The 27,425-nt window shown below is 48.9% G+C and overlaps 2 protein-coding genes across 3 annotated transcripts in view; both read left to right on the forward strand.

Moving 5' to 3' along the window:
• The first annotated feature begins 1,328 nt into the window (after positions 1-1,328).
• Positions 1,329-12,776, forward strand: RAD51D (RAD51 paralog D). Its single transcript, XM_027517763.1, has 10 exons — positions 1,329-1,607; positions 1,884-1,945; positions 2,133-2,251; positions 6,583-6,664; positions 6,917-7,051; positions 7,570-7,665; positions 10,124-10,214; positions 10,340-10,410; positions 11,813-11,977; positions 12,142-12,776. Exons 1-10 carry the CDS (start codon positions 1,526-1,528, stop codon positions 12,217-12,219), a joined length of 981 nt encoding a protein of 326 aa, XP_027373564.1. The 5' UTR covers positions 1,329-1,525; the 3' UTR covers positions 12,220-12,776.
• An 8,054-nt stretch (positions 12,777-20,830) lies between these two features.
• RFFL (ring finger and FYVE like domain containing E3 ubiquitin protein ligase) overlaps positions 20,831-27,425 on the forward strand; it is a 77,416-nt gene continuing 70,821 nt past the window's right edge. Inside the window, exon 1 of one of the 2 annotated variants that reach the window (XM_027518849.1) lies at positions 20,831-21,067. The gene's annotated coding sequence lies outside the window, so the exon portion shown is untranslated. The remainder of the gene's footprint in view (positions 21,068-27,425) is intronic. The other variant, XM_027518850.1, reaches the window with a different exon arrangement.

Below are 27,425 nucleotides of genomic sequence, written 5' to 3' on the forward strand. Positions count from 1 at the left end.
CATCAGGAGCGGGCAGAGCCCCAGAATAGTTGACGACATCGCTCGGGCTAAGGCTCTGTGGTTACAGCGGCCCTGCTCTTCTCTGAAGATCTCAAAATGCTCAGCACCTGTGCCCTTCCGATCTGCCCTGGGAAGGAGGAGGTGGATGGTGAAACAGTGGCACCTGGGCATGGAGGGAGGCAGGCAGTACTGGATGGACTGGATCCCTGGGAGTGGGACACCTCGCCGATAGAATTCTGAGATTTCATATCCAGACACTGGAGGCAGTGTGGGCACAGGGAAAGCTGGGATGGCTCATGGAGTTCAGAGCGCCCACACACCCAGGTTTTACTGCTGGAATTCTAAATTCTGTCCCACCTCCACTTCAAGTGTCTTCAGATATTGAGTGACCATGGTGGGTGGTGCAGAGGCATCCAGAAATGGGCCAGAGGCTGCTTCTGTTCCCAGGGAAACCATGTCACAGGGAGGAAAACATACACACGACTTTGTGGGGGTGAGGAGCCCGGCAGCTGTTAAAACAGCAATGGCTTTGCACCTGGGTGGGTGCAAAAGCTCTTCAGCCCAGCTCTGCCCACAGCTTCATAGGCTGTGAAGCCTTTGGCAAATGATTTCACCTCCAAGCCTCATTTTGCTCATCTGTAAAACAGGGATAAACATAGCACCTACCTCACTATATGGAGAAAGAGATGGCAACCCACTCCAGTATTCTTGCCTGGAGAATCCCATGGACAGAAGAGCCCAGCCGGCTCGCAAGTCCATGGTGTCGCAAGAGTCGGACCCGACTTTAGCGACTACACCACCACCACCACCACCTTACTAGACTGTGCGGAGCTAATCCTGTAAAGTTTTCTTTCTTCCAGAGGATGAGGTCCAGCCAAGGACGTTTGAAATTCGTGTGTTTTTCTATACACTCGGGGGTTTTATCGTTGTATACGTAAAAATTCTTTTATTTGGAAACTAGAGAAGCAGATTGCCCTCTCTGTGCTCTGCTGCTTTTTAGCAGCCATCATAATCTCGGTAATTATCTGATTTATTCGATTTACTCTTTACTGCCTTCCTTCGCTAACAGGTAGGTCCCTGGGCGTAGAGATGGTCGATCTGATCGAACGTTCTGGCCCAGCGTTCAGAACCGAAAGCTGCACCGGGTGGGCGTGGCCCAGGAGAAGGAGGAGGCGCACGCGGGCGCCGAGCGTCCGAGCCAGGCGCGTTGACCTCTGCGCTGGGAGCCTGGCTCCGTGCAGCCCTAGCTGTCTCCGCCCCGACCGCCCGGCCCGCGCGTCGCGCCGCAGCCGGCAGGTGGCGCCGCAGGCCGAGTCCTGACGCCTGGAAGCCGGAAGCCGCGGCGCGGCCGGGGCGGGCTGGCCCCTGGGCGCCCGAGCTCTCGAAGGGTCCGCTTTCTCTGCACGGTCGCTGCCTCCCGCATTCCTCGCCCGTCCAGAAAAGGGCGCCGGGAGTGGGGTGGGGGACGACTGGAGAGGGCCCCGCGGATGCTTCCAGGACGAGTGGCCCCAGGCCCCCAGGGAACATGGGCGTGCTCCGGGCGGGACTGTGCCCGGGCCTCACCCAGGACATGGTCCAGCTCTTGCAGAGCCGCGGGATCAAGACAGGTGACCGCGGGCGCGCGCCACACACGGCCACACGGCCGGCCCCGGCACACCGGAGGGGCCCTTCCCCTCCCTCCTGCGCCCCCGGGGAGCCCGGAAACGTGGACGTGGGCGAGGCACGCCCCTGGGAGGGTAGAACCCCCCCATACCCCCACCGGGTGTGCCCGGCACCGCGCCGTGTCCCACGGCTCCGCCAGTACGCCCGGGCGCGGGAAAGTCAAGTGCGGGACGTCCCGGGCCTCCCTCCCTGCCCATCAACCCCACGTGTTTCGTTTTCAGTGGTGGACCTGGTTTGTGCAGACCTGGAGGAGGTCGCCCAGAAATGTGGCCTGTCTTACAAGGTGAGCTGACCGTCTCCACGCTCCACACCTGGGTGTCTCTAAATGCCCATCCCCGAGCAGAGGGGTTCCTAAAGATTGATAACGGCGGCGTCGGAGACCCTGGGAGGCCCCCTCCTTTGACGGGTCGTTGCCGAACACTTTTGGGCTGCTGCAGCCTGGGTCCTGAGCTGCCCCGCCCCTTCCGCAGGCCCTGGTCGCCCTGAGACGGGTGCTGCTGGCTCAGTTCTCAGCTTTCCCCTTCAATGGCGCGGATCTCTACGAGGAACTGAAGACCTCCACGGCCATCCTGTCCACTGGCATTGGGAGGTTTGTGTGTGTACGTGCGGGACAAAGTCAGAGGCAGGGCCACCTGACTGCCTCTCGCTGGGCTTTCGATGCTAGAGTCTGCAGCCAGCAGGCTCTTTCAGACAGTGCTAAGGATGGTCAGGACTTCTGAGTTCTCTTACCCTGTAAGAACGTTTCTCATAACTCCTAACTTTGGGGGATGCAGAATTATTGGGGTGGGGGGAAACCTGTGTTGCGTGTTTAGTAGGTCGTTCGGCAGCTTCCCTGGCCTCTGCCTGCTAGATGCCAGTAGCACCGAGGGGAGAACCCTTGTCTGTTAGTCAAAAATATCTCCAGCTGTGACCCCTGGGTGGGCTGGGGGCAAAATCTATGCTGGTTGAGAACCACTGAAACACAAGATGTCAGTATTTCATTATTATTCAGCAAATCAGAGCAACTCTTCTCTGGCCCTACCTCCCTGTCCACTTAAGGGTGGACGGGGCAAGAGAGTGCGGCAGGACTAGGTTAAGTACCAGCCATTGACACGTAGTAGGTTATACAGTGGAGCACCGAAGAATTGATGTCTTCAAACTACGGTGCTGGAGAAGACTCTGAAAGTCCCGTGGACAGCAAGGAGATCAAACCAGTCAATCTTAAGGGAAATCAACCCTGAATACTCATTAGAGGGACCGATGCTGAAGCTGGAAGTCCTGTATTTTGGTCATCTGATGCAAACACTTGACTCATTGGAAAAGTCCCTGATTCTGGGAAAGGTTGAGGGCAGAAGGAAAAGAGGGCATCAGAGGACGAGATGGTCGGATGACATCACAGATGCAATGAACATGAACTTGGGCAAACTTCTGGAGACGGTGAAGGACAGGAAGGCCTGGCATGCTGCAGTCCATGGGGTCGCAAAGAGTCGGATGCAACTGGACAACCGAACAACAACAAGGTTATACAATAGGTTGTATAATCTCTTCGTGATCCTGTGAGTTCGTGATTATTGACCCCACTTGAGTTTAGCACAAGGGGAGCCAGGGGCAGTGGTGGGGCTCCAGCCCTGGGGTACTTGTTCCTGAACGTGGTTCATTCCTTGTACACTGTAGCAGGAGGGGGCGAGAGTAGTTTCCTTCTGCCGTGTTTGGAGAGAGAAAAGAGTTGGAAGAAAACAGGTAGCTTCTGGCCAAGGGAGTCTGACTTCTTCCCTGGCCTGTTTGTGTGGAATTTGATAAAGAACTCTGCCACCACAAAGGTCTTTGGATCGGTTTGGCCCTCGCTGTTTCCATAACACACTGTCTTGGCGGGGTTCACACAGCACAGTGCTTGCTTTCCCTGGGTTGAGGGCTCAGGTCTGTCATCCTGAGCCCTCACAGCACTGGCCAGTGTCAAGCAGGGGTACCGGAGATGGGTATGGGTGAGCCCCCCACACTTAAGGAACCTGGGGTCCACTGGGTAGAGAAGAGCAGGTGGCACGAGAGAGGTGTGAGCATGTGTGCAAGCAGCTAAGGAAGGGGTGATTAACAGGAAGCAGGCCTGGCCTTTGGGAGCTTATAAAACCAGCATATACAGAGAGAGCGGTCAGGGAGCAAACTGGCAGGATGGCAGCCACCAAGGGTCACTGCAGAGGAGCTCAGAGAGGTTCAGGACCGCTCTGTGCAGTGAGGATGGATGGGCCTTCTTCGAGTGCTCACCAGGCAGCAGGCACTGTTACTCTAGGTACATTATTTCATTTATCTTCACTTCATTTATCTTCACTTTATCTTATCTTCTTCATTTATCCATCTACTTCCCCGATGGCTCAGTGGGTGAAGAATCTGCCTGCAGTGCAAGAGACACAGGAGATGCAGGTTCAATCCCTGGGTCAGGAAGAGCTCCTGGAGAAGAAAAAGGCAACCCACTCCAGTATTCTTGCCTGGAAAATCCCACGGACAGAGGATCCTGGTGGGCTGCAGTCCATGGGGGTCACAAAGAGGCGGACATGACTGAGGGGCTACCACTTTGACAACTACAGTGAGCCTGTTGCGATGAAAATCACCATCCTGGGGCCTCGCTGGCAGTCCAGTGGTTAAGACCTCACCTTCCAGTGCAGGGGGCGCAGGTTCAATCCCTGGATGGGGAGCTAAGATCACACATGCCTTGCTGCCAAGAAACTGAAACATAAAGCAGAAGCAACATTGTAGCAAATTCAGTAGAGACTTTAAAGATGGTTCATTCACATCAAAAAATCTTTAAAAAGAAATGAAAGCCATCATCCTGTAGATAGGGAAACTGGGACTCAGGTTAAGAGACTTGCTCAAGATCCCCCAGCTAGGGATTTCCCAGGTGGTCCACTGGTTAGGACTCCTGTGCTTCCACTATAGTTTAATCCCTGGTTCGGAAACTAAGATCCCGCAAGCGGGGTGGCACAGCCAAAGGGAAAGAAAAAAGATCCTGCAGTGAGTAAGTGGCAGACCAGGCCCTTGAGGTCACACCTGTCACACTGTTAAGCCTAAGAACTCAGCTCTAAGGCGTCTGCCCTGTTGCTCCCTCCAGGCAGGAGGCTGTGTCGTGAAAGTAGAGTTACAGGCACGGGTGGAGGTGGGCGGGGCAGATGGGGCTGCGGAGGCTGGCAGGAGAGGCCCAGGAGGATACAGCAGGGGAGGGTGTTGTGAGCAGATCTGGGGCGGGCGACAGCAGGAGGCATATTGAAGAAATGCTGTAAGCCTTCCTGCTGGGGGATACAAAAGTGGCGAATCAAAGATGACCCCTAGGCTTCTAGCCTTTGTCACAGTGGTCTTTGGACACCTGATGGGTATTAACTCTGACACGGGAGTGGAGGGGAGTTCTGTAGTCAACAGCTCACGAAATGCTGGTTAACCCAAATGAAGCAGGTTTCTCTGATTTTTTAATCGGCCTTTTTTTTTTTTTGGTCAGGCCACTTGGCATGTGGGATCTTAGTTCCCTAACCAAGGATTGAACCTGAGCCTCCTGCCTTGGAAGCAAGGAGTCTTAACCACTGGGCCACCAGGGAAGTCCCTCTGCAGTAGGTCTTCTCACGGCCTGTAGTGCTGGGGGCATCTTTACAAGTGGGAGAGCAGGCAGCGAGCCTTGGAAGCAGCTGTATGGACCGGGGGAGAAGGGTGGTTCCTTGAAGACCAGAGCTGTGTCTTGTTCATCTCTGCCTCCCCCTTGTTTTAGAAAAAGGCCTATAGGAAATGTGAGACATTCAGGCGATGTTTGAATGAGTGACTGAAAGAATGAACGAAAGCCAGTTTGGGGGGAAGGTGGAGACAGCACTTGTGTTCAAGACAGGGTTAGGCTCACTTGTACTTCTGTTCCATAAGGCAGGTGGTGGTGGTGGCGGCGGGGGGTCTGGCCATGTCAAGGTGGATTTGGGAATTCCTTATGGAGATCCTCATGGCCAGGAATGCGATTGATTCTTGATTGTAGAGTCCAGACCTGTGGTTTAGCCCAGGCTGCTCATTAGAATCATTTGGGAAGCTTAAGAAATATTCATGCTTGGGTCTCTTTAGAAATTGTTTTTTGGCCACGCCACGCGAGGTCTTAGTTCCCTGACCAGATATTGAACCTGTGCCCCCTGCATTGGGAGCACAGAGACTCGACCACTGGACCTACAGGGAAGTCAACATTCTTGAAATAACATGATGATAATGGAGAACAGATTAAGCAGTTGCCAGGGGCTGGCTAGGGATTTAGGGATGAATGTGGTTATAAAAGGGTGGCACAGGGAGCCCTGCAGAGATGGAAATGCTCTGTCTTGATTGCAGTGGTTCCATAAACCCACACGTGGGATGAAACGGCAGAGAACTGTGCACACGGACACACGTGGAAGGAATGGAGCTGCAGCTCTGTGGACGCCACCAGTGTTGTTTTTCGCTGTTGCACTAAGATGGAGAACAAACCATCTTAGAGTAAAAGATGCTACCATTAGTGAACACCAGCTGAAGGGTACACGGGACCTCACTACATGTTTGTTTGTTTTGCAACTTCCTGTGAATCTGTAATTATTTCAGAGTTTTAAACCATGACAAACTATGGGCAGTGCTATCGAGGGAACTCAGAAGGGGCTGCGATGGAGATTGAGAGAAGAACCATTAAATGGGGCAGCGAAGAGACCTCTGGAGAGAAGTGATTACCCAGAGGTGATCTTTAAGGCAAGAGTGAAAGGATGAGGAGCCAGAGGGGAAACACTCGGCCATGCTGGCTTTCCCCAAAGGAGACTCCACAAGGAGGAGCCTCCTGGCCAGAGATGTCAGAACGTCTCTGGACAGAACAATGCTTGGAAGGAATGTCTTGCTGTTCTTCCTCCCCTCCTCTGCTCCCTCCCCTCCAATCCCTTCGGTTGATGCTCTTCCCTCCTCTTCTGCCATCAGCCTGGACAAACTGCTAGATGCTGGTCTCTACACTGGAGAAGTGACTGAAATTGTAGGCGCCCCGGGTAGCGGCAAAACCCAGGTATACCTGCAGCCAGCAGCCAGGAGGGTTGGGGGAGGTGGATGCATAGTCCTGCATCTCTGGGGAAGCTTCTGCCAGCATCCTGTGATTTCAGAGCTTGGAAGAGAGAAGACGGGTGGTTAGGAGTGGGACTTGAACTCACGTCTCGGGGCCCATCCGTGCCTCTGGGATCTGAATGAGATTTGGTGGGGGACTCCCATTCTGGGCCCTTCTTGAGAGCTCAGGTTCACCCAATGACCCGTCTCTACTCAGGTATGTCTTTGTGTGGCAGCACACGTGGCCCATGGCCTGCAGCAGAACGTCCTCTACATTGATTCCAATGGAGGGCTCACGGCCTCCCGCATTCTCCAGCTGCTTCAGGCCAGGACCCCGGATGAGGAGGAGCAGGTAAATGGCAGGAAGCCTGGGTTCCTTGGAGGTTCTGACACCATAAGACCCCATTATCTAACACGGCAAGAATTTGGACCATTTGGGTGACTGGTCATTTCTGGCTTTAAAACTTGCTGTTCCACCAATGCTTCCTGTATTGTAAAGCCTCCCCTTTATGACGTCATCCCAGTTGGATGCTACCCACAACGATCCTTCCTAGAAACCCAATCCGTGGCATCCCCTCATTCAGGGCAGACACACGCCCAGCCTCTGTGTTTCTCCCCCATATCTTGCCCAGGGCAGGCACACTGGTCACTGCCACTCCTTCCCACAGAGCTCTGACTTGGCTCTGCAGCTCAGCACCCAGGCAGCCAGCATGTTGCGAACCAGCCCAGCAGACAAAGCCCACTGCCATCTGTACCTGAGTCCTTGTGTCTAAGTGCCTCTTCTCTCTCAACCTCAAAATCCCTCTTCATCTTGCGCGACCCCCGGCTCCTCTTCTCCAAGGCCCTCCCTTCTCTCTCCTGCCCCTTCAGGCAGGAGCTCTCCAGAGGATCCAGGTGGTGCGTGCGTTTGACATCTTCCAGATGCTGGACGTGCTGCAGGACCTGCGAGGCGCTGTGTCCCAGCAGGTGAGCCTGATCTTCTGCCTTCCCTGCTCCCCACAGCTCACCTATGCTGTCTGCGTGTGGGCAGGTGTGCAATCTGGTGACTCTAGCTGTGCCCGCCATTCCCAGGATGGGATTTCTGGATGTTTAATTCTTTCCTTCCTCAATTCTTTGCCTTCTCGTTCACATGCCCATCTTCCCCACTAAAGAGTAAGCCCCTTCCTTGAGTGCAAGGATCGGTCCTGTTCATCTCTACATTCCAACTGGGTCCATTCAGCTGCAAATTAATAGCATCTATCTGACAGACACTTGAACCTTGAGGACGTTTAATTATCTCACATAAGTCTGGAGGTTGGCACACCCATAATATCAGGGCTGTAGGTTGGTGTGCCTGATTCTCTGGCTTTTCCCCCTCATGATTGCAGAGTGGCTGCCATGGCTCCAAGCAGCACGTCTTCACACATCCATATCCAGGGTAGTGATATATGCCCCTTTTCTGTACCTCTTTCTCTAGAACCCACCATTACACTTCCCAGTTCCCTTTACACCTAACTGGCAAGAACCGAGTTATGTTTTTTTTATGTCCTAGTCCAGAGGTTGGGCGCACCTTCCCTGATGTCAGATTTTCTGCCCAGTGCTTGAACACATTCAGAGTCCTGTTGACAAGGGAGAGAGGTTAGGAATGGCATTTGCGTTGGTACCCTGATATACCTGATGGGTGCTTGGATAGGATATGGTGCATGATATTTATACCTTTACATTTGGGAGAAGCCTTAGAGAGACTAGTTTAATTTATCTTAAACTTTACCTCTCACCCCAAAGCATATGATGTTCCCGTGGGCATACCTCGGGTTGTATGTAACATAAATCGTTTTAACAAACTTTAGACCATATAATGGTTGAACGAATACTTGGCATAGGAATCATAGCAGGTTATGCCTCCCCATGTGTTGAGACATGAAGTAGTCCTGACCTAATCCAACCCTCTTGTTGGGATCGAGCAAAGGGGGTGCCAGAGACATTCAGTGAGCTGCCCACAGTCACCACATATTTAGGATAAGAACAAAGCTTAGGGACTTCCCTGGTGGTCCAGTGGTTAAGACTCTGCACTTCCATTCCAAGGGGCACAAGTTTGATCCCAGGTTGGGGAACTAAGATCCCACATAACTCATGGCCAAAAAAAAATTTTTTTTTTTAACATTAAGATCAAAGCTTATAACTCAAACCTCTCAACTCCCAGGACAAAAGACTTTTTTTTTTTTAACAGTAGCACTGTTAGATGATATGTATTCTATTATTGCATAACAAGTTACTGCAAACTATGACTTAAAACAACATGTATTTATTATTTTAATTTCTGTAGGTCAGAAGTCTGGGCACAACTTGGCCTGGTCCTCTGCTTAGGGTCTCATTAGGTTGTGATGAAGGTGGTAGGTGGGCTGTGCTCTTATCTGTAGGCTCAGCTGGGGAAGAACCACTTAGAAGTTCATTCAGGTTGTTGGCAGAATTCATTTCCTAGAGGTTTCAGCTTCTTGCTGGCAGCTGGTTGTTGGCAGAAGCCGTCTTCAAGTCCTCAAAGCTGCCCACTATTCCTGCCATGTGGTGCTTTCCATAGGCAGTTCACAGCAAGGCCGCTTGCTCCTGCAAGACAGCATACGTGTGAGAGCAAAATGCAACAGGTTGTCCTGTGTAACAATGTGATCATGGGCTGGCAGTGCATTCCGTTTGACATATAATGAAGCCTAATCAAAAGAGTGACATGACATCTGGGGCTCCCCTGGTCCAGTGGTTAAGACTTCACCTTCCAATGCAGGGGGTGCGGGTTCAATTCCTGATCGAGGAGCTAAGATCTCAATGCCTCGGGGCCAAAAAACTAAAACATAAACCAGAAGCAGTATTGTAAGAAACTCAATAAAGAGTTTAAAAAGGGTTGACGTCAAAAAAGTCTTTTAAAAAACAGAAAAGAAAAAATTTTCTGATCAGGGACCATAGGATCTGAGCAGGAATTTCTCAAATGTAATTAGAGTATCTGATATCCTGAGATTTAAACTCTCTCGGTCCATCCAAGTCTTCAGTGAAAGTGCAAGTAAAAGTCACTCAATCGTGTCTGACTCTTTGCAACTCCACGGACTATACAGTCAGTGGAATTCTCCAGGCCAGAATACTAGAGTGGGGTAGCCTTTCCCTTCTCCAGGGGATCTTCCCAACCCAGGGATCAAACCCAGGTCTCCTGCACTGCAGGTGGATTTTTTACCAGCTGAGCCACAAGGGAAGCCCAAGTCTTCAGTATAATCTGTTATACATACACATGAGGGTGGGGGGGAAAGGCATTGCTCGAGTTCCATCATGGAGGGGCAGCTATATTTGGGGTGGGAGAGGTTATTTCCTACCAGTTTTTGATAGAGGAGCAGGTTTGTCTGGTAATGGGTGCCCCCTGGAGGCCAACTGGTTGGTGGCATCTGCTTCCCATCACTCCCCCAAGGTCAGCAGTTCTTCCGGGACTCTGAAGGTGGTGGTTGTGGACTCGGTCGCAGCGGTGGTCGCCCCACTTCTGGGAGGTCAGCAGAGGGAAGGTGAGTGGTGTGGCAGAGCGCAGGGTGGAGGGTCGTGATCTTGCCTGCCGGCTCTGGAGTCCCGTCTTGGGCCAGCCCGGTCCCCGATGCCCCGCTGCCCACCCTGTTGGCTTTTTCTCCTCCAGGCTTGGCCTTGATGATGCAGCTGGCCCGAGAGCTGAAGACCTTGGCCCGGGACCTCAGTGTGGCAGTGCTGGTGAGGAAGTGGGCTTGGCCAGCCATGCTAGCCTTCTCTCTGGTCCCTGGACTTCACCAAGTGGGGAGGTTCTTTCCAGGTGCTCTCTATTTCCTTAAAACAGCAGCTTCTGAACCCCCAGAGTGACCCTTTGGGAAAGGGTCATAGCCCAACTTCTGTGGGTCATCTAGAGTGCCAGACTGTGAGGGGATCAGACACATAAATAGCCAGGGGATCAGGCAATGTTATTTTTAACACTTCTAAAAAATTAATTATTTGGCTGCGCTGGGACTTGGTGGCAGCATGCAGAATCTTTAGTTGCGGCATGCTGGACTAGTTCCGCAACCAGGGATTGAGCCTGAGCCCCCTGCATTGGGAATGCACAGTCTTAGCCACTGAACCACCAGGGGAGCCCAGGGACAGTCTTGTTTTTCTTTTTACTTTCTTTAAGTCAGGTTTATTGAGGTGTAATTCACACAGAGTAACTTCTCTTTGTTTGAGGTTTGATAACAGTCGTATCTGGTGAGATCAAGATACAGAATATTTCAATCACCCCAGAAAGATCCCCCAGCCTCAGACAACCACTGATTTGGTTTCTGTCCCTTTCTATGAAGCTCTTGCCTTTTCCAGAGCTTTCCAGATCCTTTTCCAGGATCTTTTTTGCTTTTAGAGTAACTTTTTCTGCTTATGGAGTAATTTTTTGAAAGTCTTCATGCTTCTCATAGAAGAAGGTAAAAAATAGTTAAATATGTGTCCAGTTTGTAATCAATCTTCACATCCACAGAGACCATATTAGTTTTTTTTTATATATACCTTCATTGAATCTTTTTTCTCTGCCTATATACATATACTTTTAATCAACTTTCCAACTAAATTGTAATCTTGTGTTTTTTTTAATTTTTAAAAAAGGACACCCTTTCTTGAATCTTTTAGTAGATTCTTTAAGAGTGCTACTTTCAGCGGCTGCATATTTGGGGTGGGGGGCCGCACTGGGTCTTTGTTGCTGGGCAGGGCTTTCTCTAGTTGTGGCGAGTGGGGGCTACTCTTCGATGCATCGTGCAGGCTTCTCGCTGCATGGCTTCTCTCATTGTGGAGCACAGGCTCTCAGGCACAGGCTCAGTAGTTGTGATGCAGGCATTAGTTGCTCCACATCATATGGAATCTTTCCGGAGCAGGAATCAAACCCACATCTTAACCGCTGACCACCAGGGAAGTCCCGGAATCGTGGTTTAGTGGCAAGAGCTCTGTGCAAGTCAGGAGCCCAGGGTCCTGACTCCAGACTGGTGATAAGTCATGGAGCCTTGGGGAAGTCGTTTCCTTGTACCTGGCCTCAGCTTTCCCATCTGTAAAATGAAGCCATAGGAGCAAATGTCCTCTGTACCAGCATTATGAGTCTATAAGCCTTTGGTTCTTTCTGCCGCAGGTGACCAATCATATGACCCGAGACAGGGACAGCGGGCAGCTGAAACCTGCCCTGGGACGCTCCTGGAGCTTTGTGCCCAGCACCCGGCTTCTCCTGGACAGCACCCAAAGCTCAGGATCTCTGGGCAGCTGGCGCGTGGTGTGTCTGACCAAATCCCCCCGTCTGGTAAGCCAGTCCCAGGGGAAAGCCAGGAATCCAGGCCCTTGAGGGTGGCTTCCGTGCCTGCAGATGTCTGTGAATTCCTCAAGGCTGAGACCCTGCAGCCAAAGAAGCTACCCACGTGGGCTGCTCAGCTCAAACACTCACACTTCCCTCCTGTCTTCTTCCAGCCAACAGGTTGCCAGGAGACGGTGGACTTAGGGAGCTTGGGGACCCCAGCGTTCCAGGGAGATCACAAAGGACACTAGGAGCAGAGCCCAGTGTTCCAGGGAGATCACACGTGATGGTGCTGTTGATGGGGGAAGGGACAGGCCGCAAGGCCCCCAACTCACCTGCAGGGTAGTGCCTGCTGCTCGCTGCCGGCAGCCCCTGGGACGCTAGAGACCCTCTCTTGCTGGGAAGCCATCTCAGCCCTCAGCTCCTTTCTCCGGAAACACAGTGCTACTGGCAAGAGAGGATGCTGTTGTGGAAGGACCCAGAAATTCATGCTGGTACCCGGTTTTCTTCCCTTATTTCTACCACGTGTGTTTCCAGCAGGAGCCAGATTCATGGACTTGGGCATATCTGAAGAGGCACTCTGGTGGATTAAGAGGACGGATTAACCCTGTACATCACCGTCCTACCCTCCATGCTGACACAGTGACTGAGCTTGGGGCCTCTGGCTTACCTTTGTTTCCCTTCTTCTTTTTGTTTTTCTCTGCCTCTGTTTTTCCATCTGTAAGATGGGGCTCCTTTCCCCCTAACTCTGTCTTTGACTTACTGGGTGGAAGTAACCTTGTAAATGCAACACGTGTTGTATGCTCAATTGTGTCTGACTCTTTGCAACCCCATGGACTGTAGCCCACCAGGCTCCTCCATCCGTGGAATTCTCCAGGCAAGAATACTGGAGCAGGTTGCTATTTCCTCCTCCAGGGGATCTTCCCAACCTAGAAATTGAACCCATGTCTCTTGGCATCTCTTGCGTTGGCAGGTGGATTCTTTACTACTAGTGCCAAAACTCTTCCTTATCTAGATCCTGCTCTTAAAAACATAATAATACAAAAGAAATTCACTGAGCTGCAGAGCCATCTGTTTTCCCCCAGAGGGTGGCTTTTCAGTTTCCCCGAGTGAGGACCCAGAGAACCCCTGTTCCTCTTTCCCTCGTCGGTTTGGTTTCAGACACCTGCATGCCTCACCGTGCCCAGGTGAGGCCGGGAGCTCACTGCAGTGCCAGGGATAGAAACTAACAGGAAGGGAAGATGTGACCTGGCCGCGGTGAATCCAGCCGCCTGTTTAACATGCATGGTGCCCTGTTGGCCCCTCCACGGTAGAGTAAGCCGAGGTGCTGAACCATGGCCTTGCCCATAAACAGGGAAGAATTTGCACAGTCAATAGAGCCAGCTGGGAAAATTGATGCTGGCGTAAATAATACACGGCAAATCTAGTCCTTTATGCAGAAATTCATTGCCGGTGGCTCCAAGATGCAACGTAATTACCCCTCTCTTCCTGCCAGCTGTACCACAGTGTATGAAATAGTCCCCCCACCCCCGCCCCACCCCGGTCTGTTACGGGTGCTGTGACCATTTCTCTGTGAGCTGTAGCCCCGGCTGGGTGGAGGGGAGGACAGCAGGGAAGGGGAGATCAAAGGCAGAACATGATCAGGATTGTTTACTGACCACAATTTTTTTAAAGGAAGGTTGCCTTTCTCGGTTTGAGAGCCTGTTGTGTAGTTAATTAGTTGTGTCTTGGCTGCAGGAAGCGGGGTCAGAGTTAGAGGCAGAAGATATAACATTTACAGATGATGAGCACAGGAGGGATAAAAGGAAGAGGTCTGGAGGACTGGAGCAAGTGGCAACCCCCGAGGGTATCTGCTTGAGTGAGGACAGGCTTGGTGAGCCAGGACCGGAGGAACCCTGTCGCTGGCGCTTCCACAGGCTCTCGGGAGAAATAAGCCTGCAGCCTCCTTACTAGGAGCAGTGGGTACATAATGGCAGCCTTATGCATGCAAGCTAAGTCGCCTCAGTTGTGTCCGATTGCTACCCCATGAACTGTAGCCCACCAGGCTCCTCCGTCCATGGGATTCTCAAGGCAAGAATACTGGAGTGGGCTGCCATTTCCAAGGGATCTTCCTGACCCTAGGACTGAACTCCTGTCTCTTACATCTCCTGCATTAGCAAGTGGATTCTTTATGACTAGCGCCACCCGGGAAGCTCGTGGCAACCATAGTAGCAAACAAAATGTTAAGCTCGGGGTGGCACATCCCCATCATTTGTACCATTTGGGAATCTTGAACCCACGCAAGCATCAGCAATAAATCAAGCATTCCCTTTTGCTGAGCTCAGAGACCTTTGCAATTTTAGTTTTTTCTCCACCTGATGCCCCAGGTGGCCACCACCAGTCAGTTGAAATTGATGTTCAGGGTGGAGCCTGGTTGCCATCTCTGCCCTGGGCACATCTGCCGTGTTTCCTGAATGTGGCATCAGGTGCTTTGTCCCTGACTCAGTACCCTAGGATTGTAGATTTGAGAGGCCTGTAAAGATCACATGCCCTGGGATTTCCCTGGTGGTGTGCTGGTTGAGAATCAGTCTTCCAATGGAAGGGACGCAGGTTCGATCCCTGCTCGAGGAAGTAAGATCCCACGTGCTGCATCTAAGACACGAGGCAGCCAAATAAATAAAGACCATATGCCCCGTCTTGTCATTTAGCCGAGCAGGAAAGTGAGGTCCAAGAGCAGAAATGACAGTCCCAGCGGCAGAACGGGGGCTGGAACCTAGGACTCTCGATTCCTTGGCCAGGATTCTGTGTCCACGTTGCCTTTAGCTTTCAATTGGTACAGTTCCGCCCTCAGCAGGGACTTATTCCAGCCACAGAGCCTCCCCCAGGCAGCCTTCCTGGCCACGAGGAGGAGCACCGTTCACTGTTGCTCCAGACTAGCCCGTGTCGTTCCGACAGGACTCTGCCCCTGGCAACTAGCCCTGGGCCTTAGTCGTGGCATGTGGGATCTAGTTCCCTGACCAGGGATCAAAGCCAGGCCCCCTGCGTTGGGAGAGCAGAGTCGTAACCACACGACCACCAGGGAAGTCCTGTCCACGTCTTATTCAGTGCATCTTGGAACTGAACAAATGCACTTGACCTGCTGCACAGACTTGACTCCTTGAGTAGCTTTTGAATCCTAGCTCTTCCCTGCTTCCCTAGTTTCTGGGTGTAAGAGTCTCAACATAAGCTGGGGGTTTGCAGGAAGACAATAGGTATATGGTGAAAAGGATACAAAGTCAAGGAACGAGATTTATATCTCCTATAACCTGGTCTTAGCAGTGACACTTACTGTATGCCATTGGATCAATCAGCCTCTTGAAGCCTTAGTTTCATCCATTGGGGAATAGGGGAAAATAATACCTATTGCATAGAATTGCTTTAGGATCATATACCTTATGTAAAATGCCAGATACTTTCCCAGGCATATCATAGGCCCTCAACTGCATATTACTTGAAAGGCTTAGGATACCTGGGAGAAACTGGTGACAGCTTCCTTCTGTGCAGGCAAGGCCCGCTTCATGGTAGTGTGACCAGTGCAGTTGCAGAGAGCCCTGAGCTTAGTTTAAAGCTCTGCTGTCCATCAACAGAGGAATGGCTAAAGAAGATGTGGTACATAGATACAATGGAATATTACTCTGCCGTGAAAAGGAACAAAGTCGGATCATTTGCAGAGACATGGATGGACCTAGAGACTGTCATATGGAGTGAAGTAAATCAGAAAAACAAATATTGTATATTAACACGTTTGGTATCTAGAAAAATGGTACAGGTGATATTTGCCAAGTAGAGACAGATGTATGGATATTGAAGGGGGGAAGAAGGGTGGGAGGAATTGGGAGATTGGAATTGACATATATACACTATTGATACTGTGTATAAATAGATAACTAATGAGAACCTCCTGTATAGCAGAGGGAACCTGACCTGATTCTCTGTGGTGACCTCAATGGGAAGGAAATCCCAAAAGGAGAGGATATATGTATATGTATAGCTCTTCACTTTGCTATACAGTAGAAACTATCAGTAGAAACACAACATTGTAAAGCAGCTATATGTACATGCTAAGTGGCTTCAGTTGTGTCTGACTCTTTGCAACCCCATGGACTGTAGCCCTCCAGGCTCCTCTGTCCATGGGATTCTCCAGGCAAGAATACTGGAGTGGGTTGCCATTTCCTTCTCCATTGGGATTTTGGAGTCAGGAGAAAATCTAGGTTCAAAACCTTGCTGGACTCTTCCTGGCTAAATTACCTGGACAAGGTAATGTCTCTGTCTCATTGATAAAATATATGTTGCAGAGGAATTACAGTTTCCTCATTGGTAAAATAAATGTCTCAGGAAATGAAACAGATAATTTATGTAAAGTGCTTGCTGCAGAGTCTGGCACATAGTAGGTGCTCAATCACCATTAATTCTTCCAGTTCTTGCCAAACATAACAAAAATCAGGGCTCTAGGACTTACAAGCCACGCTGCTACTAATACAAGAAATAATATGATTTATTTTTTCATTGCCGTTTGGGGAAAGGTACGTGCTTCATAAATATGTATCGGAAGGTACTTAGCAAATGAGTAGAAATAATAAAAATACGTCAAAGTAAACAGCTCCTATAAATATGTCACTTGGTAGACAAATTAGTGTTTTATTACTACTAAATACTATTGCTTGCTGAAAAGGATTTCAGATTACTTGCACAACGGGTACATTATGGAGTGCCTCTGCGGAAGGGCACGATAAAGATGAAAAATAATGATGGTGATAATATGAAAGGTGGAGAAAGGAGGTGTGTGGGTAAATGCAGCTCTGAGCCCCTCCTTGCTTTAGCGACATGCATATTAGTTAGCAGCATTTCAATGATTTAGCTGTAATACGGACCAGAGGGCCCAGAAAAAATGATTTCCATAGGATGTTGTGAGTTCTGACTCCAATTATCAGGCCCATCGGTGGCTTAAGTGCACTCCCTTTCGGAACTGTGCACTTAAGCTTAAAAACTAAGCTTACAAACAGATGTCTCTGGGTCTCACCCCATCCTTGTTCTGGACCTATTAACTTTCTATGATAATAATTAACATCAAGAGAAGGAGAGTTTGGGTGGGGAATAGATGTGCCTTAATCACGGGTCACAAAGCTCTTTCAGAAATAAGAGAGGATGGCATCTAAAGAGAAAAGGAGTCAGAGAAGGGAAAAGAGGAGACAATAAATGCCTTTGTGGGGGGAAGATAAACCCCTGGGGAGAAGCAGAGGGGACGAGGCAGTGCATCAAGGAAAGTGACTGAAATAGCCAGACAGGAAAAAGATGGGCACAGTTAATTCAGGTGCTGGAGGCCGCTAGCAAGCCAGTCTTTCCATGTGTTCCTGGTGGTGCAAAGACCTGGTTTCAAATTCAAGTTTGGCCTTTTCCTAACTGTGTGGCTTTGGGTAAACTTCTTAATAGGAAGATCTTCATTAATAACATGGGAATAGGTTCATGACCTTGTACAGGAGACAGAAATCCATCCCCAAGAAAAATGCAAAAAGGCAAAGTGGCTGTCTGAGGAGACCTTACAAATACCTGTGAAAAGAATGGAAGCGAAACGCAAAGGAGAAAAAGGAAAGATATACCCATTTGAATGCAGGGTTCCAAAGAATAGCAAGGAGAGATAAGAAAGCCTTCCTCAGTGATCAATGCAAAGAAATAGAGGAAAACAATAGAATGGGAAAGACTAGAGATCTCTTCAAGAAAATTAGACACCAAGGGAACATTTCACGCAAAGATGGGCTCAATAAAGGACAGAAATGGTATGGACCGAACAGAAGCAGAAGATATTAAGAACAGGTGGCAAGAATACACAGAAGAACTGTACAAAAAAGATCTTCATGACCCAGATAATCATGATGGTGTGATCACTGACCTAGAGCCAGACATCCTGGAATGTGAAGTCAAGTGGGCCTTAGAAAGCATCACTACGAACAAAGCTAGTGGAGGTGATGGAATTCCAGTTAATTTATTCCAAATCCTGAAAGATGATGCTGTGAAAGTGCTGCACTCAACATGCCAGCAACTTTGGAAAACTCAGCAGTGGCCACAGGACTGGAAAAGGTCAGCTTTCATTCCAATCCCAAAGAAAGGTAATGCCAAAGAGTGCTCAAACTACCACACAATTGCACTCATGTCACATGCTAGTAAAGTAATGCTCAAAATTCTCCAAGCCAGGCTTTAGCAATACATGAACCATGAACTTCCAGATGTTCAAGCTGATTTTAGAAAAGACAGAGGAACCAGAGATCAAATTGCCAACATCCGCTGGATCATCAAAAAAGCAAAAGAGTTCCAGAAAAACGTCGATTTCTGCTTTATTGACTATGCCAAAGCCTTTGTGTGGATCACAACAAACTGTGGAAAATTCTTCAAGAGATGGGAATACCAGACCACCTGACCTGCCTCTTGAGAAATCTGTATGCAGGTCAGGAAGCAACAGTTAGAACTAGGCATGGAACAACAGACTGGTTCCAAATAGGAAAAGGAGTATGTCAAGGCTGTATATTGTCACCCTGCTTATTTAACTTATATGCAGAGTACATCAGGAGAAATGCTGGGCTGGAGGAAGCACAAGCTGGAATCAAGATTGCTGGGGGAAATATCAATAACCTCAGATATGCAGATGACACCACCCTTATGGCAGAAAGTGAAGAAGAACTAAAGAGCCTCTTGATGAAAGTGAAAGAGGAGAGTGAAAAAGTTGGCTTAAAGCTCAACATTCAGAAAACAGACCATGGCATCTGGTCCCATCACTTCATGGCAAATAGATGGGGAAACAGTGGAAACAGTGGTTGACTTTATTTTTCTGGGCTCCAAGATTGCTGTAGATGGTGATTGCAGCCATGAAATTAAAAGACGCTTACTCCTTGGAAGGAAAGTTATGACCAGCCTAAACAACATATTCAAAAGCAGAGACATTGTCAAAAAAGGTCCATCTAGTCACGGCTATGGTTTTTCCATTAGTCACGTATAGATGTGAGATTTGGACTCTAAAGAAAGCTGAGTGCTGAAGAATTGATGCTTTTGAACTGTGGTGTTGGAGAAGACTCTTGAGAGTTCCTTGGACTGCAAGGAGATCCAACCCGTCCATCCTAAAGGAGATCAGTCTTGGGTGTTCATTGGAAGGACTGATGTTGAAGCTCAAACTCTAATACTTTGGCCACCTGATGCGAAGAGCTGACTCGTTCGAAAAGACTGTGATGCTGGGAAAGATTGAGGAGAAGGGGATGACAGAGGATGAGAGGGTTGAATGGCATCACTGACTTGATGGACATGGGTTTGAGTGAACTCTGGGAGTTGGTGATGGACAGGGAGGCCTGCCATGCTGCAGTTCATGGGGTCGCAGAGTCGGACACGACTGAGTGACTGAACTGAACTGACTGACGGACTTCCCTGGTGGTCCAGTGACTAAGACTCTTCACTCCCAGTACAGGGAGCTGGGTTTCGATCCTTGGTCAAGAAACTAGATCCCACATGCTGCACAGTTAAGAGTTTACATGCCACAACTAAGACCCATCGCAGCCAAATAAATAAATATTGAAAAAAAATAACATGGGAATAATAGTACTCAGTTTGCTGGGTTGTAAAGACTGGAAATAATACTTTTAAAGTGACAGAGACTGCATGTATAAATGATATCATCTTTACTCCACTTTTCTTTGTGATATTACTTTTGTTAAAATACAAACTGTTCAGGACAGCCCTGAGAGGTCTCCATAGGAAACTAAGGTATAAGAAGATTAGTCCACCTTGGGTAACAATTCCCCATGCAACTCTAGTGCTCTGTATTAATAGTTTACTGTGTGTATGCTCAGCTGTTCAGTTGTGCTTTGCCACCCCAGACTGTAGCCCACCAGACTCCTCTGTCCACGGGATTATCCAGGCAAGAATACTGGAGTGGGCTGCCATTTCCTTCTCCAGGGGATCTTCCAGACCCAAGAATGGAACTCACCAACCTGCATTGGCAGGCAAAATTCTTTACCACCAAGCCACCAGGGAAGCCCCCTTATAGTTGCTAAGCACTTCTGAATTTATGTATTGGTTTATTTAATCCTCATACCAACCTGCCTCACACCAACAGTACCAATTTCTTCAGGGATGAGGCAAGGAGAGTTCAGAAATGTTAAGTACCTGCTGAAAGGTACCCAGCTGATGATGAACGGCTGGGGTGGGTTCCTCCCTACAGAGTCATCTTCATTCTACCAGGGCCTCCCTCTGAGGAGTTTCCTCACTTTAGACTGGGAAATGCTTGAGAGGGAGGTGCCATAGAGTGCATGGGACAAACGTGGGTTTTGATGTCCTTCAGATCTGGCTTCTAATAGCTCCCAATCATGCGACCTTGAATTAGATAGTGAACCCCGATGGGCCTGGGTTTCTTTCATTGTAATTTGGGGGAGCCATCACTTGCTGATAGCCATTGTGGTGAGGAACAATGGGATATGGAAGTGAGGCAACTTTCAAAATTTTCTTTTGAAACGAGTTCTGCGATGTTCCGGGGCTTGCTTACGCTCTCCAAGCTGGACCACGGTTTGGACCCTTCAGCTCCCGCGCAGAGTGCGGTGACCCCTGTCGACTTGGAAGCAGCAGACGCCCCGACAGCGGAGTAGGGTCGCCATACACAGGGGCTCAGGCTCGTGGGCCGGGGTCGGCAGCCCGTGGCCCGGGGCTCCGCCAGGGGGCGCGCGCGTGCGGAGGCCGCCCTCTGGTCTGCCGCGCGCCTCCCGCCTCTCTATGGTGGCTCGGGCGCGGCAGGAGCGGCGGCGGCGCGCTCCCGAGGGGGCGGGGCCGCGCCGGGGGCGGGGCCTGCGCGAGGGGCGGGGCCTGCGCGAGGGGCGGGAGCGACCGGCCCCGGCGGCTAGGGATGGCTGAGGGGCGGAGGGGGGGCCAACTTCCTGGGGCCGCCCGCGAGGATGTGGCGACCGCCCCCCGGCGCCCCTCAGCCCCGGAGACGCCGCCGCGGCGCAGCCCGCAGCGCCCCTGCCTGAGGCGCCCGCGGCCCGGATCCGGCCCCTCCCCTCCCCTCCCCTTCCCCTCCCAGGTGCGGGGCTGGGCAGGCGGCCGCGACAGGTGAGGAGGCAGCGGCGCCCGCGCTGGGGTCCGCGGGGCGCCCGGCCTAGGCTGGGCTTCTAGGGGAGTCCGGAGTGGGGGAGCGCTGCTCGGCCTCGGGGTCTCGCCAGGCTGTGGTCCTGGGTGGGGGCGGGGGGCGCCTCCTCTGTGCGGGGCGCGGCCTGAGACGCTCGCTGCCCACAGGGGATGAGGGGAAGCCCTCCGTCGCTGAAAAGTCTGCGCATTCAAGGTAGCCCGCACCTGTCCCATTAAAAAGTGCCCCTCACAGAAGCACTTCACCTTTGGGGGCACTAACGGGAGCCGTGTGTTATCATATATTTCCAAACGCCCTACCCGATCGGCAGGTTCAGTTGGCTTGTGGGGGTGGGGGGGAAAGATGCGGCTTTTGAAGCAGAGGAAACTGAGGCAGGTGCGCGCGGCGGCCTGCGTTCAGGAACTAGCCTGACCCTACTTTCCAGGGCAGGAGCCCCGCGGGCTTCTCGGAAGAAGGTGGAGGCTGGAGTTCGGAGGCTCGATGGAGAAGTTTGGGGCTATGCTTCTCCCACCCACGTGCCCCCCTCCCCACCTAGGGGCCCCTGGTGGAAATTGTCTTCTGTTCCCCTGAGGTAACCTGTATGAGGTCGCCAGTGGCCAAGACGGAGAGGAACGGTGGGGCCTCTGCAGCTGGGTTGCCCACGAGACATTTGACCAGACATGGGGAAGAGTGCTCGACCCGGGGAGCCACAGCCTCGCAGGCTTCTGCCTGCTCAGAGCTTGATGTCAGGCTGGCTGAAGATAGAAACAACAGTATACTTTTTCCTTTCTGTTGGCCTGTCATTTGTTCTAGGGGGAAAACTGCTTGTGTAATCAAGGAAGAGTGTACTGTGCTCCTCCCCGTCTATCCCAGGGCAGAGTTACTGTTAGCTCCGACAGAGGGCTTCACCCACAACTGTGACTTTGCCCCCTGGCTAAAGGCCACCAGAACGTAAGGAGCAAACATCCCCAGGTGTTGCGTGGCCTTCTAAGAAAGTTTCTTGCCCATCCCGTTTTACAGATGGCTTGGAGGGCAGACCCCTCTTGTCACCCCCTGTTGGCTGCAACTGTGTGCGGAGTAGTTGTTTTTCCAGTGACAGTTCAAGATAGTGTGGCCAGGGTTGTCCACTTACGGGAGCATTTTTCTAGGAATGGAAGCAGGCAGGGGACACGGTGCTGGCCGAGTTTGTGTATGGAATTCTAGGGTTGGGAGCTAGTTCAGGGGATTTCAGGTTTGACGACTTCTTTATCCTTTTTTGATTGTTTTGCCTCACATTCAAGGAAATAGATGATGGCAAGCATTTCTGAAACTCTATAGCGTATTTCCTAATAATTCCGGACTTCAGAATACAAGTCATAAATTACAGTTTATTTAGAGGTGTTATTTTCTTAAGTTTGCAAATTGGGTATGACAATTACAGTTTGATGTGGCAGGCCTAACTGTAATAACTTGATTGTGCATGAAGAAGGTTTCCATGTAATCTTGGACACGCACACACACATTTTAATGTCTGTTTAGGAAGATCAGCCCGCTAGAAACTTCCATATTGATCAGGAAGATAGCTGTTATCCCGACTGTTTACCTTAGGGTCAGGGATTGTAAATCTTTGAAATCGACTTAATTTAACCCATTGCTAAAATAACATGCACAAAAAGAGAGCTGTTCTCCAAAAGGTTAGAAATTAATTTGTTTTCAAAACTTTCTCATGACCAAGCCAGTTGATACCACTCTGCTTAGCACTATCTTAAGATAGCAGTGGAAAAAGCATTTTCAGTGACCAGCATTTAAAAAGACAAAACAAACAGCAGCAATAACAAAGAAAGGGTACAGTTTCTTCCCTAATTACCTGTCCATTGTGATGTTTAGTGCACAAAATGTGTTGTGCCTAGAACTTTCTGAAAACACCCTTGTAAACCCAAGGAGTGTTGAGGAAACTAATTCCACCTTGATTTTTTATTCTTAGAACCTTTAATAAATACTGCTGTTGTTTTAAAAGATTAGAGACTTTTGTATGAAACTTGTACTGGCTATAGGGTTTATGTTTTGAGAGGAAAGATTTAACCTCTGCACCTTAAAATCTCATAACCTGCAATACAGAACTGAGTTATAATTTAGAGTTTAATGAGAATGCATAGTTTAAATTGCTGTTGCTGAAGCCGTGAGGTGTGAGCTTCCTCATTATTGTTTGGTAGTGGTTACTGGTTATTATTTTTGTTTGGTTACTGATTATTGGTAGGTGTGACTTGTGTTTCTGTAAGAAAGATTCTGGCAATCTGAAGGACAGTCTTTTTGTAGGCAATCACAAATTCCCATTCCTTCAATAGGGAGATGGTGTGGTCCCTTTCTTGTTTTGTGAGTTTATATTACTTGGAGTTTTAAACCCCTAAAACCTGTTGGGCTCTTAATAGAGTATCCTATTGTATCTTAGATGAAAGCCGTCCTAGATGGGTTGGAATCATTGGCCTTACGTGTTGAAAGATTTTAGCTCTCCCAGTTTCCAGGATTTATCTGCTGTGGTCAGGACAGTAGTTTTATTTAATCCTCATGATGCCATTCTTAGCTTAAACCCATTATCCTCCTTTATCTTTGTTAAGACTGTCATGAAGTTTCTCTGCTTTCTAGTTCAGGGTGACTATTCCACATGTTTGATGCATTTGGGCCCATTAATGTTCAGAATTGGAGCAGTTGAGCGTTAAGAGAATCTACCTGTTTTTAAACATTTTCCTTTTTCAAGGCAAGCATAAAAATCTTGAGTTTCCTCTGGGGAAAATCAGCTCTTTAAAAATCTAATAGGAAAACAAAAGCTGGTTTTTCCAGCTTTTTACCAGTACGATTATTCTTAACCTTTTCTTCTATTCTGGTTTTGCCAGTACAGTAGCTAGTGAATGATGACCCAGAGGCACGGGAAAACCCAAGATCTCCCAAATCATCAAAAGAAGGTCACATTGTATTCAGTGTAGCTTTAGCCTTTTTAACTAAAAAGTGAGTTTTATTACAAGGAGTTCCCAAAGCCAGCCACTCCTTAAAAGATTCACTCGCTACATAGCAGTTTTGACACTGAGGGGTTCTATAAAATACAGATTTCCCAGCTCCACCTCCTGAAGTGTTTTTTTTTTTCTTTTTGTTTTGCATGGATAAGTGATGACCGAGAATCTGTATTTTAAAAGCCACTCTGGGCAGCTACTTACAAAGTAAGTAGTGATTCTGATCTGCAACCGGGTTTAGGAACTAGTGTTGCATTGCTTTGAAATTCTTTATAAATTGGTAGTCCCTTTAAAAGCGTCATTATGTTATTCAGGATGTTTGATTTGCTAGAATAGTCCATTTCCGAGTCATGACAGATAACAAAGAGCTTTTATAACTTTTATGTAAATTACTTTCCAGAGGGGCCCTGTCTGCCGTATTATCTGTCAGGAGTCATGAGGGAGGGTTGGGAGAGTAGCTTCCTGTATTTCCTGAGTGGACAAATGAATGATAATGTGGAAACCACTGGAGGACTGAACGGGTAGTCAAATCTAGTTCTGATCGGTGTTGCATAGGAGAGCTGCCTGGTCATCCTCTGTATGTAAGATTTTAAAATAAAGCCAGTTTGCCAGATGTTTCATTTCTACATTAACTGAAGCGCTTATTGGACATGATGGATGCTTAATAGGCAATAAAATTTAGTCACAGGTCCTTTGCCGAGTTCATGGAAGGAAGAAAAGGTGAAATCCAGAACCCTCTGAGTTAAAGCAGAATGGGGCACTAAATATGTTAGGGAATTAAATTTGGGGGAAATGTAACAGTTGAGAAAAGAGACTAACCTGGCTTTGAGCCCCAGCTCCTCCACCTCCTGGCTGGGCTTCTTTCGTTGTTGTTTCGTCCCTAAATTGTGTCTGACTCTTTGTGACCCCATGGACTGCAGCCTGCCAGGCTCCTCTGTCCATGGGATTTGCCAGGCAGGAATACTAGCTGCTAAGTTGCTGCTAAGTTGCTTCAGTCGTGTCCGACTCTGCGACCCCATAGATGGCAGCCCAACAGGCTCGCCCGTCCCTGGGATTCTCCAGGCAAGAACACTGGAGTGGGTTGCCATCTCCTTCTCCAAAGTATGAAAGTGAAAAGTGAAAGTGAAGTCGCTCAGTCGTGTCCGACTCTTTGAGACCCCGTGAACTGCAGCCTACCAGGCTGCTCCGTCCATGGGATTTTCCAGGCAAGAGTACTGGAGTGGGGTGCCATCGCCTTCTCCAAGGAATACTAGATTGGGTTGTTATTTCCTTCTCCAGGGGATCTTCCCAACCCAGGGATCAAACTCGCGGGTGCTTTAGACACATCACTTAACCTTTGTTTGATTCCTTTTCTTCATCTGCCAGATGAAAATAATAACCTGGTGGCATTGATCAGTGGATGAAAAGAGAGCAAATCTCTTCTTTGTACATTGTATGGAGCTCAATGAACATTCTCTTCTCAGAGGATTTTTGTTCCGTAGGCTTCAGATATCTTTCGAAATCCGGCCTTCCCCCTGTCTCCTTCCAGGAATATCTACTCGGTCAGCTCTTTTAGAAAACATATGAAAGAGTGAGGACTCAAGAAGGTGAGAATATGGTAAAGAGGAATGAGTCACAGATACTTGAAAAAAATTTTTTTCTTAGAACGAGTGGAGTGTAGGCATATATCCAGAATGACTGTCTGCGGGAATAAATTCATGACATTATCCAAATTCTGCCTCCAGTGTCTGGGCCGTAGCCTGGGAGCTCAACTCCGGCTCCCAGGCTTGGGTGGGGGTGGGGGTGGGGGCTGTAAATAGCACCTGACAGCCCTTTCTTTTCTCATCTTCCTCCCCCCACCTCCCTTTTTGTTTTTTTTTCTTCTTTCCCTCTCTCCTCCCTTTCCCCCTTTCTAAACTGCCTTTTCCTTTCGACTTGCTAATCATGGCCACAGAAATCACATATCAGGCCGCTGGAACTCTGAGGCTAAAAAAGGTTGCTGGTTGCTAACACCTGTCCACCCAGCTAAATGAATAGGATCTTTTGTGGGCAGGAGGTTAAAAAAGCTGATTAGTACAATACTGGCTTAAAGGACCTATTAATGATCTACCATATGTAAATGACCAAGTGATTTTAAGCCATTTTGGAGATTTGTTTCTTATACTCTACGTTCATTTTTTTTTGTATTGAATTAGGATGTTGGCTGGATTTTTCCATGTGTGAATCTGCTTATTGCCCAGACTAATTTTTGTCATACTGATTAGGAATCATTTATATTCTAAAGAAGTTTCTGCCCTTAACGGCCTTTGTGTTGTTCGGCAATGTCTAACTTGTGTGTAATACAATTAAAGTTTTGTTCACTGTGCTGCTGACATAATTAGTTTAATTTCTGTTCCTTATATATTTCTCTTGGCAGCTGGGAAATTAAAATACAAAATTTTGCATAAAACTGCTTTTTTGAGGGGGTGATTTTACTGTGAGTCCAACGGACTTAGGCCCAAGGGTGCAGTTTTGAAGATGTCTTACTCAACATTCCTGTAATAGTCTCTTTTCCTCTCTTAGAATTAATGTATTAAGACCCATAATTGGCTATTCAAGCATTCAGAAGAGACAATGTTTGGCCTTCACCCCGTGATTCTATTTTTTACTCTATCTCTTTTGAGGAAATGTGTGTAATTTTTGAAAACCCCTAAGTATATTACAGTTACAGTATATTACATGAGCGTGTGAACTTTTGCGAAGACTAGAGAATGCAGTGGTTTTCTCTGATAAGCTCTATTACTTAATTCTCTCCTCAAATCACCACTCTGTTCTTTTTAGATCATAGCGTGTGCAGACCTGATGTGAAAGTGAAAAGGCTGTGATGCGTTTCACAGAGATGGCTGTAGTCTTCAGGAGCAGAAGTCGCTCTCAAGGAGACTTTACATTTAATTACGCTAATCCGCACTTAATTTCCTACAGCGTTCTTGGAGAGATTCTCACTAGGCTGCTGATTTCATGGAGTTATGACCTATGAAGGTTTTTATCTCGGTTAAGCCTGCTAACTTTTTTTTTCTGAAGGGAAAGTGACGTTGGTCTGGTAATTTCTCCATTGTCCTCTCCTGTAAAAAGATAAGCAAAATCTTTTGGCTCTCCCAGCCTCTTTCAGCACGCATGTGCTGAATTTGAACTTTACAGAATTTTTTTGAGCTGGTGTTACTTGACTTTTAAAAGCTGCCTCTTCTCCAGTGCTACAGATTAAGCCTGCATCTCCTAGGTTGACCTTCACATGGTTTTTCTAGAACGGCATGTAAGAACATGGTTTCATTATCTCTGGGTTGTGGAGTGAGTGGTCCTGGACAGAGGAGCCTGGCGGGCTACAGTCCATAGGGTCACAAAGAGA

The sequence above is a fragment of the Bos indicus x Bos taurus genome, chromosome 19 (assembly GCF_003369695.1).
Source record: "Bos indicus x Bos taurus breed Angus x Brahman F1 hybrid chromosome 19, Bos_hybrid_MaternalHap_v2.0, whole genome shotgun sequence".
In the NCBI taxonomy this organism is placed as follows: Eukaryota; Metazoa; Chordata; class Mammalia; order Artiodactyla; family Bovidae; genus Bos; species Bos indicus x Bos taurus.